Source organism: Eptesicus fuscus, chromosome 7 (genome assembly GCF_027574615.1).
Source record: "Eptesicus fuscus isolate TK198812 chromosome 7, DD_ASM_mEF_20220401, whole genome shotgun sequence".
Lineage (NCBI taxonomy): Eukaryota > Metazoa > Chordata > Mammalia > Chiroptera > Vespertilionidae > Eptesicus > Eptesicus fuscus.
This window is the reverse complement of record NC_072479.1, coordinates 104,035,983-104,048,930: the sequence shown is the minus strand read 5'-3', so window position 1 is coordinate 104,048,930 and position 12,948 is coordinate 104,035,983. Positions and strand designations below refer to the sequence as shown.

At 60.1% G+C, this 12,948-nt stretch overlaps 1 protein-coding gene across 1 annotated transcript; it reads right to left on the bottom strand.

Moving 5' to 3' along the window:
* Window positions 1-9,780: 9,780 nt before the first annotated feature.
* Window positions 9,781-12,668, bottom strand: SMIM45 (small integral membrane protein 45). Its single transcript, XM_054718571.1, has 2 exons — window positions 12,596-12,668; window positions 9,781-10,140 (listed from the first exon to the last, which is right to left on the bottom strand). The coding sequence occupies exon 2, from the start codon at window positions 10,125-10,127 to the stop codon at window positions 9,921-9,923; it is 207 nt and encodes a 68-aa protein (XP_054574546.1). The 5' UTR covers window positions 10,128-10,140; window positions 12,596-12,668; the 3' UTR covers window positions 9,781-9,920.
* Window positions 12,669-12,948: the final 280 nt, after the last annotated feature.

The following is a 12,948-nucleotide window of genomic DNA, read 5'->3' as shown; positions in this document are numbered from 1 at the left end:
GCCAGCCGGGGTTGGAAGGGGAGGGCCAGGTGGGAACTCACCAGGGGCTTCTCCATCACGGGCATCCTGCTGGGTTTGGCCAGCCCTGGGTTCCCTGGGCCCTCAGAGTGAACCCTGCCCCCTGGCACCAGGATCAGAGATGGTGACTCTGCAGTGGGCATCGTCCCTCTTCCATGGGCAGCAGCCTTCTTGCCCAGGGTGGGCACCTCTTCCCAGGCCTGGCTGTTGGGCCGGAGCGTTAAGGAGATGGAGCTGAGCTTCCTGGGCCCGAGGCTGTTGCCCGTCTCCTGCGGGAGCACGCTCCGGGCCCGGGCTCCGAGACCTGGCCGGCCGGGAGCCTGTGGGATGTAGCTTTGCGAGAAGGCATCCAGACGGACGGTCTTCCTGAGGACAGGGATGAGAGGGGACACCCTTCCGGGGAGCCTTGAGGGGTGGGCAGGGCGCCCCAGCAGGTTGCCTTGGGAGAAGGAGGGTCCAGGCCCTGGAGCTCCACGTGGCTGCATCTCAAAGTCGTGGTCCTTCCAGGACGTTCGTCTTCCCCTGAGGCAGTCAACAGAGAGGGCCAGGCAGCCGTGAGGCTGGGCTCGGAGTGCCCGCCCTCCCCTCCTGGCCAGCAGCTCACACTGCAGGGCTGAAGGGGCCTCGCTGGGGTCCTCGGTGGAGTACACATGTCCCTTCCTGCAGTCCTCCCGCCTCCGCCTGTGACCCACCCGCACACCTCACACACGGCCCTCACACACCTGCCCAGGTACCACACCGTGGACATGCGGACTGTTCCACCAACACGGCCTCCAGGAACAGGCTGCTCCTGTTAGGAGGGAGATTGGGGGCCCAAGTGTGTCCCCTCTCTTTTTAAAAAATATTTTTATTGATTTCAGAGAGGAAGGGAGAGTGAGAGAGAGAGAGAAACATCAATGATGAGAGAGAATCATCAGTTAGCTGCCTCCTGCACGCCCCCTACTGGGGATCGAGCCCACAATCCAGGCATGTGCCCTGACTGGGAATCGAACCCAGACCTCCTGGTTCATAGGTCAGTGCTCAACTACTGAGCCACGCTGGCCGGGCCGTGTCCCCTCTCTCTATGGACAACTCCGTGGAGGCCACACACTGTGTTCGGGGACTGCGGAGAAGGGCAATGGTTATGTACCTCTGCCTCTTCTAGAAGGTGCCAGAGGGCTCTGGGTTCCCACCCACAGCAGCCAAAATAGGAGTCAGGCGTCCAGGTAGGAGGCTGAGGGGTGAGCATTTACTTGGGAACAGGGTCTGCATCTGGGGCTCCTGCCCCGAACCCGGAAAGAGCCCTGGGCTGGCCTGCTGCTGGAGCCGGGACCGGAGCCTGAGCTGAGGAGGACCCTGGGGAAGTGGGCCTCAGTGGAGAAGTGACAAGTGCTCGCAGGAGGAGCAGTGAGCCAGCCCCCGTCCCTGCCCCCAGGGGACCTGCCAGGCAGAGGAGAGGCAGGGCCATGCTAGAGCTGCGTGTTGGGGTCAAGGCAGGGAGGCTGGGCCTGGGTGGGGTGGTGCACACAGCAGGCCCAGAGGTGAGGAAGGGTGGCATCTTCCTGAAAAGCCACCCTGGGGGTTCCAGACTCTCTGGGAGGGGAGGGCAGGGGTGCAGGTGCGCTGGAGCCCAGGCCAGGCCACGCTGATGCTCAGGTCCTGGGAGCTGACCAGCCGGATCTGCAGGTGGGAACGTCACCCCGGAGCAGTGTGACAGAGACATGGACGGGGAACAGAGTGGAGGCAAGGGGGTCGGCAAGAACACTGGGAAACACTGTGGGCTGGGAGTGGGGCGGAGAAGGCGGCATAACGCGGGGAGAAGCCACAGGACTGCCTGCAGGTGGGGAGTAGGGGAGAGAAGAGGTGGTGGGGGCTCCAGATGGTGTCTACGTGGATGAGAGCCCTTCCCTCTGGAACGAGGCTGGAACATGATGCCGGGGGCCAGGCCAGGGCCGGCAGGAGGGCGCTGGGAGAGGGGGCTGCTGTAGCCAGACCCCTAAGGTCTGGAGCAGGGGCCTTCGCCATCCCTCACCCTTCATCCCTCTGCTGACCTCCATCGCCCCCCTGCTTGACATTTCCCTGCAGCCCTGCCCTCCTGCCCTTATTCCCAACCACACGTACCCGGGCACATGCATTTACCCTGCACGGTAAACATCTGCCCTCAGGGTGCACACCCACACCGAGCAGGCCAGGCCAGGATTTCCAGACACAACCCCCTTTCCTCTCCCCCCGCCCCCCCCCCCCCCGCCTCATTGATCCCTTGGTCTTGGTCCTATCCCTCCCCCTACACACACAAACCCCCACCCACCTTGATCAGAGAACAAGAAGGTCCCGGGTCTTTGGTCCGGGAAGTTGAGGCTGGTGCAGGCCCCTCACCTGCTCTGTGCCCCGAGTGTGGCCATGGCAACGCTCAGGGGCCTTGTCCCTGTGGTCCCCTCAGTCTCCAGGCCGAGGCCCCGCCCTCTCCTGACCTGTCCCAGCAGCCGCACCCCAGCTGGGCTGGGCTCCGGGGCAGGGAGAGGCTGGCCTCTCAGGAGTGGGCGGCGTGAATGGCGCTCTGGAATCCCGAAGGGCCATGGAGGCTCCTCACAGTCAGGCTGGGCTGCCTGGAGTCAGGGCCACCTGGGGCTCCGCGCCTGCTGCCTGCCCTCCCCGAATCTGCTCTCCCACAGACGCTGTCGCCTGGAGGGATGCCTCCAGCAGGGAGAGGGGGACACTTCGAACATGGCCAACCTGATACCGTGAGGTGATCCCAGTGCCAACCTCGCTTCTGCTTGCCCTCAGCATTGCCCCCACATCCCCAGTTCTGTGACCCTCGGGCCACCTTGCCCGCCAGCTGAGGCCTTTCCCCAGCTCCTGGAGGCCACAGGAGGGGCTGCTCCCTGAGCCCCGCCCTGTTCGCTCCGAGGGCCCCTGCCCTGAGGCCCTGAGGACCCGAGCACAACCCAGCCCTGGCCTGTGGGGCCCACAAGACCACCCCGCCTGGCTCGGCATTGTGGGCTGGCCACCCTCTTCTGCCTCGACCACGCAATCGTGAAAATAAAGATGGTGATGATCGGAGCTGCCCTTGGCTTCACTTACAAAGTGCCAGGGCTGGGAAGGAGCTCAGAAGACGGGCGTGTGGACAGCTCCTTCCGGAAACTCAGACCCCGGGGACCGCAGCCACATCTTCCCGGCACTCACCCTGCACCAGGGCCCGGGCTGTGTTCTCCCGGCATCTCCTCTCACCGCCTTGTCACCTGCTTTGTGCTGGCGAGGACATCGCCGCCCACACCGCGCTGGGCGGTCCGTCTGTTCCCCGGGGCACTGCTCTCCTTAGCGAGGGCGCTGCTGGGGCCACGCCGGCCAATGGAACGTTCTGTGATAATGGAAATATTCTATACCCATGCCGTCCCATGCGACAGGCGCTAGCCATAGGTGGCAATTGAGCACTTACAATGTGGCGACCGCGGGGAGGGAGTGAATTGTTTATTTTGTTTTATGTAGTGGCTATCATGTTGCACAGCGAAGTTCTGAAGGGCCTGGATTCATTCTTCACGGGGTCCCAGGGCCTGGCAAGAATCAGCCTCAGTAAATTTCTGTAGAATCCATGAATCCATAAATGAATGAATGGTGACTATATGGACCTAGGACCTTCCCCTCATCCGTTCCCTCCCATTGGAGCTAAAGGTTTTCAAACTTGCCTGTGCTCTTGTTACCAGGGCAACCTGCTGGCTGGCCAGTGGGTGGGGGAGGGGAGCCGTCTGGAGTTCTAACCCCCTTCCCTTCTTGCTTTGAGGCCTGCGGGCCAGCCAGACTTGAGGAAGAACAGAGGGTCTGAGGGAGGGGCGGCCTGGCCAGATAGGGTAGGGGAGACCGGAGAGGTGCAGAAATCCTGAGCTGAAGCCAGGGGCCCTGGTCCTCTCCCCACTTTGGCCAACAATTCATTCTGCAACTTCTATCAGATCACTTGCCCTTCTGGGCCTCAGTTGCCTTTTCAAATAGGGACCAGATGTCCTCATGTAGCCTCTTCTAGCTTGAACTCTGGAATTCTTTCATCTCACTCCCTGCCAGGCTGTTAAGACCTCAAGAGCAAGGAATGAGTATCATTCATCTCTGTATCCCCCCCACCCTCCCCCGCCCCGCCCCCACCTGGGTCTCTCCTCCAGCACCTGCCCAGCACAGTAATTACAAACCTGGGTTCTGCTGCCCTCTAGTGGCCCAAAGTGACAATTACTTCGTGTACACAACCTTCTTTCCCACCCAAGAAAAGATTGACATGCCTGGAAGTGGCCTTGGAGGACAGACCACCTAAGCAAAAAAATCACTGTGGTGGCCTCCCAGACAAGTGGCACAGGTTGTGGAGTCTCACACCTGGGTTTATTATAGCTGTGTGGTTTTGAACAAGTCACAGTCTCTCTGAGCTCCAGTTCCTCCGTCTGTGAAATGGGGATTGTATCAGTCAGGATGGGTTAAATTATGCTGCAGTAACAAACAATTCCCAAATCCCAGTAGCTTTTAACAACTAAGGTTTACTTCTCATTCGTGCTTCGTGTGCACTGTGGTTTGGGACAGCTGAGGCTCTGCTCCATGTCATCTTCGTTCTGGGGCCCAGCAGCCACCTTCAGGAGCCGCTGGGCATTGTGGCCGAGGGGAGGGAGAGTGCTGAATCCCGCACCAGCTACTAGGTGCTTTGGCCTGGGTTCATTTCTGATCACAACTTGCTGGCGAGAACTAGCCTCATGGCCCCACCCAACACGAGGAGGTGTAACCCTGCCGCGTGTGAGCGCTGAGGAGCCAGTATTGGGTGACCCACTCCATGGTTGTAAGAATGCGGTGAGGGGTGCAATGAGCTCAGTCCATGTGAGCCATTAAAACCGTTGCCTTGCAATTCTGATGTCCTTTTTTATGTATCCTCATGATTTCCTGTGACTTCGGGATCAATTCCGGCTGTTCACAGCTGAGGACAGAGAGGGGCATGGACTGGCCAAGGTTCACACAGTGAACCAGTTGCTGGACACCGAGTCGCCAGGATCCGAATTCTGCGCCCCTCCCCCATGACGGGTGGGGCTGAGGGGGTCTTCCCCGCCCCGGGTTCTCTGTAGGGTGCTGACGGACATTGGACGGCCCTCTGCCCTGCTCCCAGAGCTGGTCTCTCAGCCTTCCCAAGCCCTTCGGCTCTGGCAGAGTGGAGAGCCGAGGGGGCGGAACAATGAGAAGCCTGTGCCACCCCACAGGCCAGAGTCCGAACATTGTAGCCATTCCTAGGCAGGGACCCTGCACATCCCCCCTCCTGTCCTCCTGCTCTGGGCCCAGCCCAGACACAACCACCATTTCCCGACAGCTCCCAGGACTTTGTAAAACCCCCCAGGGCATTTTATTATTTTTTAATACATTTTAATTGATTTCAGAGAGGAAGAGAGAGATGGAAACATCAATGATGAGAGAGACTCAATGGTCGGCTGCCTCCTGCATGCCCCCTACAAGGGATCGAGCCCACACCCCGGGCATGTGCCCTGACTGGGCCCAGGGCGTTTTAAAAACTTGCACAACAGCTTGACCCCCCAGGAAGCCTGCAAGTCTCTCTAAATCTCAGTCTCTACGCAGATGGGTAGCTTTGGGCAAGACTTCCAAAGAGACTGGCCCCAGGCGTCCAACATACTCCTTCCCGGAGGCCCAGCCCAGTGCCAGGAGCTTTGCCCTGAGACAGGAAGACACCGCCACTGCTCTCCGCAGACACGTGAGCAAACTCACAACACAACACTAAGGCTGGCGTCGGGGGAGCTGCTGGTGGGTCCGGAAGGCCTCCTGGCAGAGGTGGCAACTGGGAGTTCAGCAGGCCCTCTCCCTGGACTTAACCCTTCCTTCTGGCTGTTCGGTCTCCCCCTCCCACCACTTACTGGCATTCCGTGCTTCACCCACAGGACACCACTCACAGTCTAAGAAAGGACTGGGATTCTCTCTAGTCTCTTGCCGGCTCCTTTGCCCCTTTCCGGGAAAACTCTTACTGAGCCTTCAAAACCCAGCTCAGCAGTTACATCCTGCAGGCAGCCTTCCTGGGCGAGTCCCCACCCCCACCCCCCCGGAGTGAGGCACCTCCTCAGCTGGGCTTTCCCGTTCCTCACACACGCTTCTCTGCTACAACCAGGTTTACAGTTTGTCCACACATCCATCTGCCCCTCCCCTTCGTCAGCTCTTTTGACTCAGGGGCCATGTCTTCTTGGTCTTTGCATTCTCGGTGCCAGGCCGAGCGCTGGGGTGGAGCAGGTACGTGACACGCCTCTGCATGGCTGTATGTGCAGGGCTGTATGTGCACCGCATCTACACAGGGCGTTCTTTTTTAAAAATATATATATTTTATTGATTTTTTACAGAGAGGAGGGGAGAGGGATAGAGAGTTAGAAACATTGATCAGCTGCCTCCTGCACACTCCACTATGGGTAGGTGCCCGCAACCAAGGTACATGCCCTTGACCAGAATCGAACCCGGGACCCTTGAGTCTGCAGGACGACGCTCTATCCACTGAGCCACACCGGTTAGGGCTACACAGGGCGTTCTTCCCGTCTCCTTTGACATTTGCCACAACCCGGTGAGGCAGGCGGGGCCGGAGCGATGGGCAAACACCAGGTCTCTATGGAGACGTTGACGTGAGCTGAGCACAATGCCAGGCTCTGGGAGGGGACATTTTCCTGGACTTTAATCGTGTGTGATTCTCAGTGTCCGGCACACAGAACTGAGGGGTGAATTCATGAGTCTGAGAGCTAAGGAAACTCGCCCAAAGTCATGCTATTCACTCATTCATTTACTTATGATTGTCGCCCATTCTTCCTTGGAGAACTTAGGCACTTCTCTGCTTATTTTATTTTATTGATTTTAGAGAGAAAGAGAGGAAGGGAGGAGGGAGGAAGAGAGACAGAGAGAGAGAGGAACATCAATTTGTTATTTCACTTACTGATGCATTCATTGGTTGACTTTGTTGTTGTTAATCCTCACCCAAGGATATTTTTCCCATTGATTTTTAGAGAGATGGGAAGGGAGGGAGGGGGAGAGAGAGAGAAAACATCCATGTGAGAGAGACAGTCAATCGGTTGCCTCTCACAAGTCCAGAGCCTCCCAATGTAAGAAGCTTATTCCTTCAGGGACGGGAGCCCAGAATACATTGGGGCCGGCAGTGCAAGAGAAACGGAGGCAGAGCTGGGCTGGTCCCTCCCTTCCTGAGCGGGGTGATCTGGAAGGTGCTCCTCAGAGTTCCCACTCCCCTGCCCGCCTGCCTCTGCCACACCCCGACCTGGCAGCCTGCACTCAGAGCCCAGCTCACATGCTCACCAAACTTGGGGGGTTTCTGTCTACCCTCCCCCTGCTTCAGATTTCCAGTCCCAAACCCAGGGGGGCAGTAACCCCGGGGGACCCTGGGCGGCTTCTCCCTGTGCTGGTTTCCTCCTCCATATAACAGGGTCCTCAATACTTCTTGGGCGTTTTTTTTTCTTTTTTAAATAATTTTCTTATTTTCCATTACAATTGGCATACATCATTATATTAGTTTCAGGTGTTTACCTAATACTTCTCATTTTTCACCAGCATCTCTTCCCTCCTTTAGGTAGTAGCCGCTACCTACAGCCTCAGGCTCGTGACAGTCGTGGGGTCCAGAGCTGCCTGGCAATCTGGGCACCCCATTCCCTGAGCTCATGAGCCCTGAGGGCCCATGGGAGTCCACACCCTGGGTTTTGGCAGGAAAGAAATCAAGGTGCCATCCCCTGAAATCAAGGCTCTGAGGTCTGCATGAGCTGGGACGGCCGGACACCTTAGGCTGCAGCTGCGCGGAGACGGTCCACCTGAGAAGGAAGCAGGACTGAGAGGGACAGAGGGTGCAGCTGGTGACGGCCTGGAGCCCCAGGTCCAGCTTGAGCCCAGAACCGACCCCTTTTATTCCCGCTGTTTTCTGTCTGGTCTCGTGTGCCTGTAAGAGCCCGGGCAGTAGTGAGGGGACGCGGCCTGGGGTGGGAGGGTTAGGAGATCCCGGCTGTGAGGCTCAGAGCAGCAGGGCCGGCCAGGGTGCGGCCAGAGAGGTGCCCAGGACAGGGAACTGAAGGACACGCTCAGCTGTGACCCTGAGGGCCCCTCGGCCTCACCCTCACCCTGCTCGGTAAGACAGCTCCTGCCTCTGCCCCAGGGAGGAAGAGCAGCAGGGCCCTCCAGGGGAGAGAAGGCAGCTCTGCCCTCCCTGGCTCCTTAGAGGACATGTGTGAGAATGAGCCCTGGTCTGGGGTCAGTAGAGCCAGTCCCCCTCTCAGCCCACTGCCCTGTGGCCTCAGACAAACCCCTGCACAAATGGAATGGTAGCTGTCTCACCTGTTCCCCCTCACTCAAGGAAGTGGACTTTTCACATGGACATGTAGCCACCCAGCTAAAGACTACACTTCCCAGCCTCCCTTGCAGCTAGGAGTAGCCACGTGCCTAAGTATTGACAGTGGAAAGTAAGGGAAAGTAGGGGGTGTGGCCTATCAGGGAGGGTCTGTCAAGGGAGGGGGCAGCCTATTCCATCCCCCACCCCCCTGCTGCTGGGGATGTAGAGGATGCCCCTGGATTGGGCCAACTTCCCGGTACAGTGAAGCAGCCAGAGGGGAGCCACTCGGGTCCCTGACCACTGCGTGGAACCGACCACTACACCAGCTCTGGACAACCTCCCCTGCCCGCCCCCCCCTGAGGGTACCATGGGGCCCTGCTGTTTTTTTTTTTTTTATCTCTGTTCCTGAATTTATAATCTAGTGGGTTCTCTACCCCAGGGATTCCTGGGAGAGGGGGGCAAGTGCTCCTGGTGGAGACCCCGAGGTATTCAACATCCTACAACCCGGGACAGCCCCCACGACAGAGAGCGATCGGGTCCGGAACGTCACGGTGCCGCTGTGAGAAATTCTGCTCTGCCCCCTCGGAGATCCATCCCGATCCTGAGTCCAACCCAGCGAGATGATTGGCATGACCCTACCTTCAGGGACGGAGACAGTCCCGCAAAGACAGCGCCAAGTCTTTTATTGCAATAAATTAAGATGGAAGCCCGAGGAGGAGAGTGAGGGCCACGTGAGGCTCCACACGGGAGGGGGCCTCCAGGGTGGGGTGGGGGCTGGGGGCCTGGCTCAGGGGTGCTGGGCTCAGCCCTGGAATGCAGAATAGGGATAGGGAAGTCCAGCAGAGGGAGCGGGGAGCTGCTGCTGCTGGCCCCCACACTGCCCACGGAGCCCACCCCATCCCCACACCTCCCACCTTGCCTGGGGCCCCCACTTTCCCTCTCACCTGCACACATGCCTCCCCGCCACGTGTCTGTCCACTTTATTCGGTCTCTCTCTCTCTCTCTCTCCTCTCTTTCTCTCTCTCTCTCTCTCTCTCTCTCTCTCTCTCTCTCTCTCACACACACACACACACACACACACACACACTCCTCCTTCCCCCTGGTCTTGCCCCCTCACACCCCTCCACACACACCTATGCCAAGTCTGAGTCCAGAGGGGTGGGCTGGTCTGGACCCAGCCGACCTCCCTCCAGGCGGGCCTTTTCCTTGGGTGAGCTTGGCAGCCTGCGCGGCCGCTGTGGGGTGGGTGCCATCTGAGGGTAACTGGGGACTCGGTGGGAAATGGGAGACCGGGAGGCTCAGGACTCAGGTGGAGGGAGGGGCAGGAGTGCTGGGCAGCACAAAGGCACTGGGGGGCAGTTGGGGGTGTCCCCGGAGCTGGAGAAGGCGGGCAGGGGGGAGCTAGCTTGAGGTGGGGAGCAAGCCCTGGGCCAGCGGCAGTGACACCTTAGGTGCCCATCTTTCCACAGCCGGGGTCTGCCCGGAGCACCCAGGGCCATCTGCGGAGGGATGGCCTAGGGCCCTGAGGTGGTTCCCCCCCTGCCCCAGGCCTCCAGGCTGGGAGGGTGCCCGGTGCCAGCCCCAGCCCAGAGCCTGCAGCTCAGGCCTCCGGGCCACCAAAGGCCAGGTTGTCGCGGACCATCAGTGTCTTACGGAGGTCCCGGTCCGCCACGGGGCGCTGCATCCGCCACTTGTGTGCCTCCTGCAGGCCGGGCTCGAAGTAGTAGATGCAGGCGCCGAAGCCCACCAGGATGAGGACAGAGACGACCAGGTACACAGGCACGAACCAGTCCAGGAAGTGCGGCATCGCGGCGGCCTCGCTGTGAGACACGGGTGGTGAGGGCCGGCAGAGCGACCCTTGTCCTGCCCGCCCATCCGAGGTCCACAGAGCCAGGGCCCGAGCGTCACTCCATAGACGGGAAGGCCGAGGCTCAGGAGAGTGGGGGGCAGTGTCTGATCAGGACCGGCCCCTGACCAAGCACAGAGCTGCCCCATCACAGGGGCCCCCCGGGCTCCTACTCACCGTGAAGGGGGGCTGATGGCTCTGGCTCAGCCCGCTCGGGCACATGGCCTCGGGCGAGGCGCCTGCCCTCTCTGGGCCTCAGTCCTCCCCGAGGAAGGGGACCCTAACAGAGCCTCGTGGGGGTCACGGAGGTGACTGCCCCTCAGAGCTCTCAGTAAAGGACAGCGTGGGCGATGCCTCCTCTCAGCTGCCCCAACTGCACCGTTAGTCCCAGGAGCTGCCGCCTGCCAGGCCCTCACAGATGGTGGGTCCCCGGCCACCCACACATCCTGGCAGGTGTGGCTGGTAAAAGTGGGGTGAAAAAAACACCCATCCCCAGGGTGGGATTAACAGGGGCCACAGAGGCTCCGGAATTCAGGCCCATGCCCAATTTCATAATTACGAGAGTATGGATGCAGGCAAAAATCGTGGGCCTTGGTTTCCACATCTGTAAAATGGGAACAAAAATAATACCTAAGGTCATAGGGCTATTGTGACCCTTTAAACGAATTAATTTATGTGAAATGCTTAGAGCCAGGGCCTGGCACATAGTGTTATATAGTAAGTTTGTTCTTATTCTCTGAGCCTCAGTTTCCTTACCTGTAAAATGGGTATCAAAGTAGGTCCCACTTCCTAAGGTCATCGTGAATGTTTCACGAGACAATGCCTGAAGTGCATGGAGCACCAAGCTGCCCGGCATGGAACCAGCACTCAATGAAGAGTCGCTACCGTATTGTCATTTCCAGGGAACCAGAGGCAGGGAAGGGGGAGGTAGCAGGTGTCAGGAGCCGGGCAAACCAACGTTACAGACACCCAGACTGTTAGGACGGCCCCGGAGTGCTCACATCGCTCTCCGCCAACCTCCCAGCCTCCCCGCCCATCCTAACACCGTCCTGGGGAACTGCGCTCAGACCTCTGCACCTGTGTGTCCCCTGCCCCCGCCTCGGCACGTGCCTTCTTTCCCCCCCTCCCCCCCCCCGCAATGGCCTTTGCATTCACGTTCACCTGGCAAACTCCTATTCATACTTCAAAAGCCAGATCACAGATCATCTCCAGAAATGGGGTAAAGCAGGACCATTTGACCCACCCTCAAACCCTTCCTGAGCTGTAAGGAAGGGCGGGGGCGAGGAGCCCTCTGCCTGCCGCCCGCCCGCAGGGAAGGGAGAAACTATGGGAAAGCGCTCACTACCCTGACCAAGGCCGATGGCTGGGTGTGGCTGTCCACACTCACAGAAACGGGCCCAGAGAGGTTCCCTCACTTGGTCTGGGTTACCCAACTGGGAGGCGACAGCCAGACCCCAAACCCCGGTGACGTCCTGAGGTCTGAGTCCTCCTGGGAGGGGAAGACACGAGCAGAGGCCCACCTCGGCCTGCAGGGAGGGAAGGGGCGGCATGGATGGCCCCCAGGGCAGGCTGAGTGCAGCCCCAACTTCTGGGAGCTCCTCTCCAAGCTCCAGGCCCCTTGCACCCTGCTTGCAGGTGGGTCTGCGAGGTGGGCTGTGACCCAGAGGAGGGAGATGCTGCCTGCCTGTCCTGCGTCCATCGAAGCCCGTCCCTGCCCCCGGGGTCCCGGCTGTCTGTCTGAAGCGCAGGCCTGGCTTCACGTTCCCCAGGTGCCCTGCTCAGGGAGCAATCAAGCGAAGAGAGCTTTGATGGCGCGGAGTCAGGCCAGCACGGCGGCCTCCTTTCCCGCTGCCTTGCTGGAACCCCAGAGAAAGTTCAGAGCTGCCTGGTGCTGCCTGGGTGGGGGGAGGTGGGACAGGGGGTCCCCAAGCAGACAGGCTGCTCCGAACGAGCCTGACTAAAACCAAGGTGGTTGGTGCCCCCTCCCCTGGCCCCAGCCAGGACCCCAGTCTCCTTTCAGCTTAAACATGAGCAGGGGGGCCCCGCAGAGCAGAAGTCATTCCCTGTGGAGCGGAGCCCAGGGTCCCCCAACCTCTCCAGCCCTCGGAACAGAACCCCAGGCACTCAGGGGCAGCCTGAGGGGCCCCGGCCCTGCGCCCGGCTCTCGGTGGGCTGGCCGAGTCGAAGCAGAACACTCACAGGCCTCCTGTGTGACCTTGGGCCGATCCTCACCCTCTCTGGACCCCAGGGTTCCCCATGCACGGTGACGGGTAGGGGTGGGGGTTGTCGGATGATCTAGAAGGAATTTCCAGTCCCATTCCAGCCACGGTTCTGCACAGAACAGTGTGAGGTGGCAGAGCCCCTCTCCCTGCCTCCCGAGCCATTGACACCACGGGGCGCCCCACCCCCCCGCGTGCCCACAGACCCACCTCACGCCCTGCAGGTGCCTGTTCCGGGGGCTCTGCACTCAGCACACCGCCTTGGCTTGGCTCAGCGGCTCGGCACTGGCCCGTGGACTTAGTCACGGCTGCTATCCCCAGAGTCACTGCCGGCTGCGGCCATCCTGGGTGCTGGAGGCAGAGAAAGGGCGAGGCCAATGTCCCCCACGGGAGATAGAGCTTCCCAGGCCCAGGGCTTGGCAGGGGCGGGGGGGAGGCCAGAAGGGGACAGTCCTGGACTGGCTGGGCACCCTGGTACCTCGCCCTGTCCATCAGAGACCCTTCCTTCTGGCCCCAAACCTCAGGATGGCAGGAGGCGGGACCTGTCTCAGCCAATCAGCAGC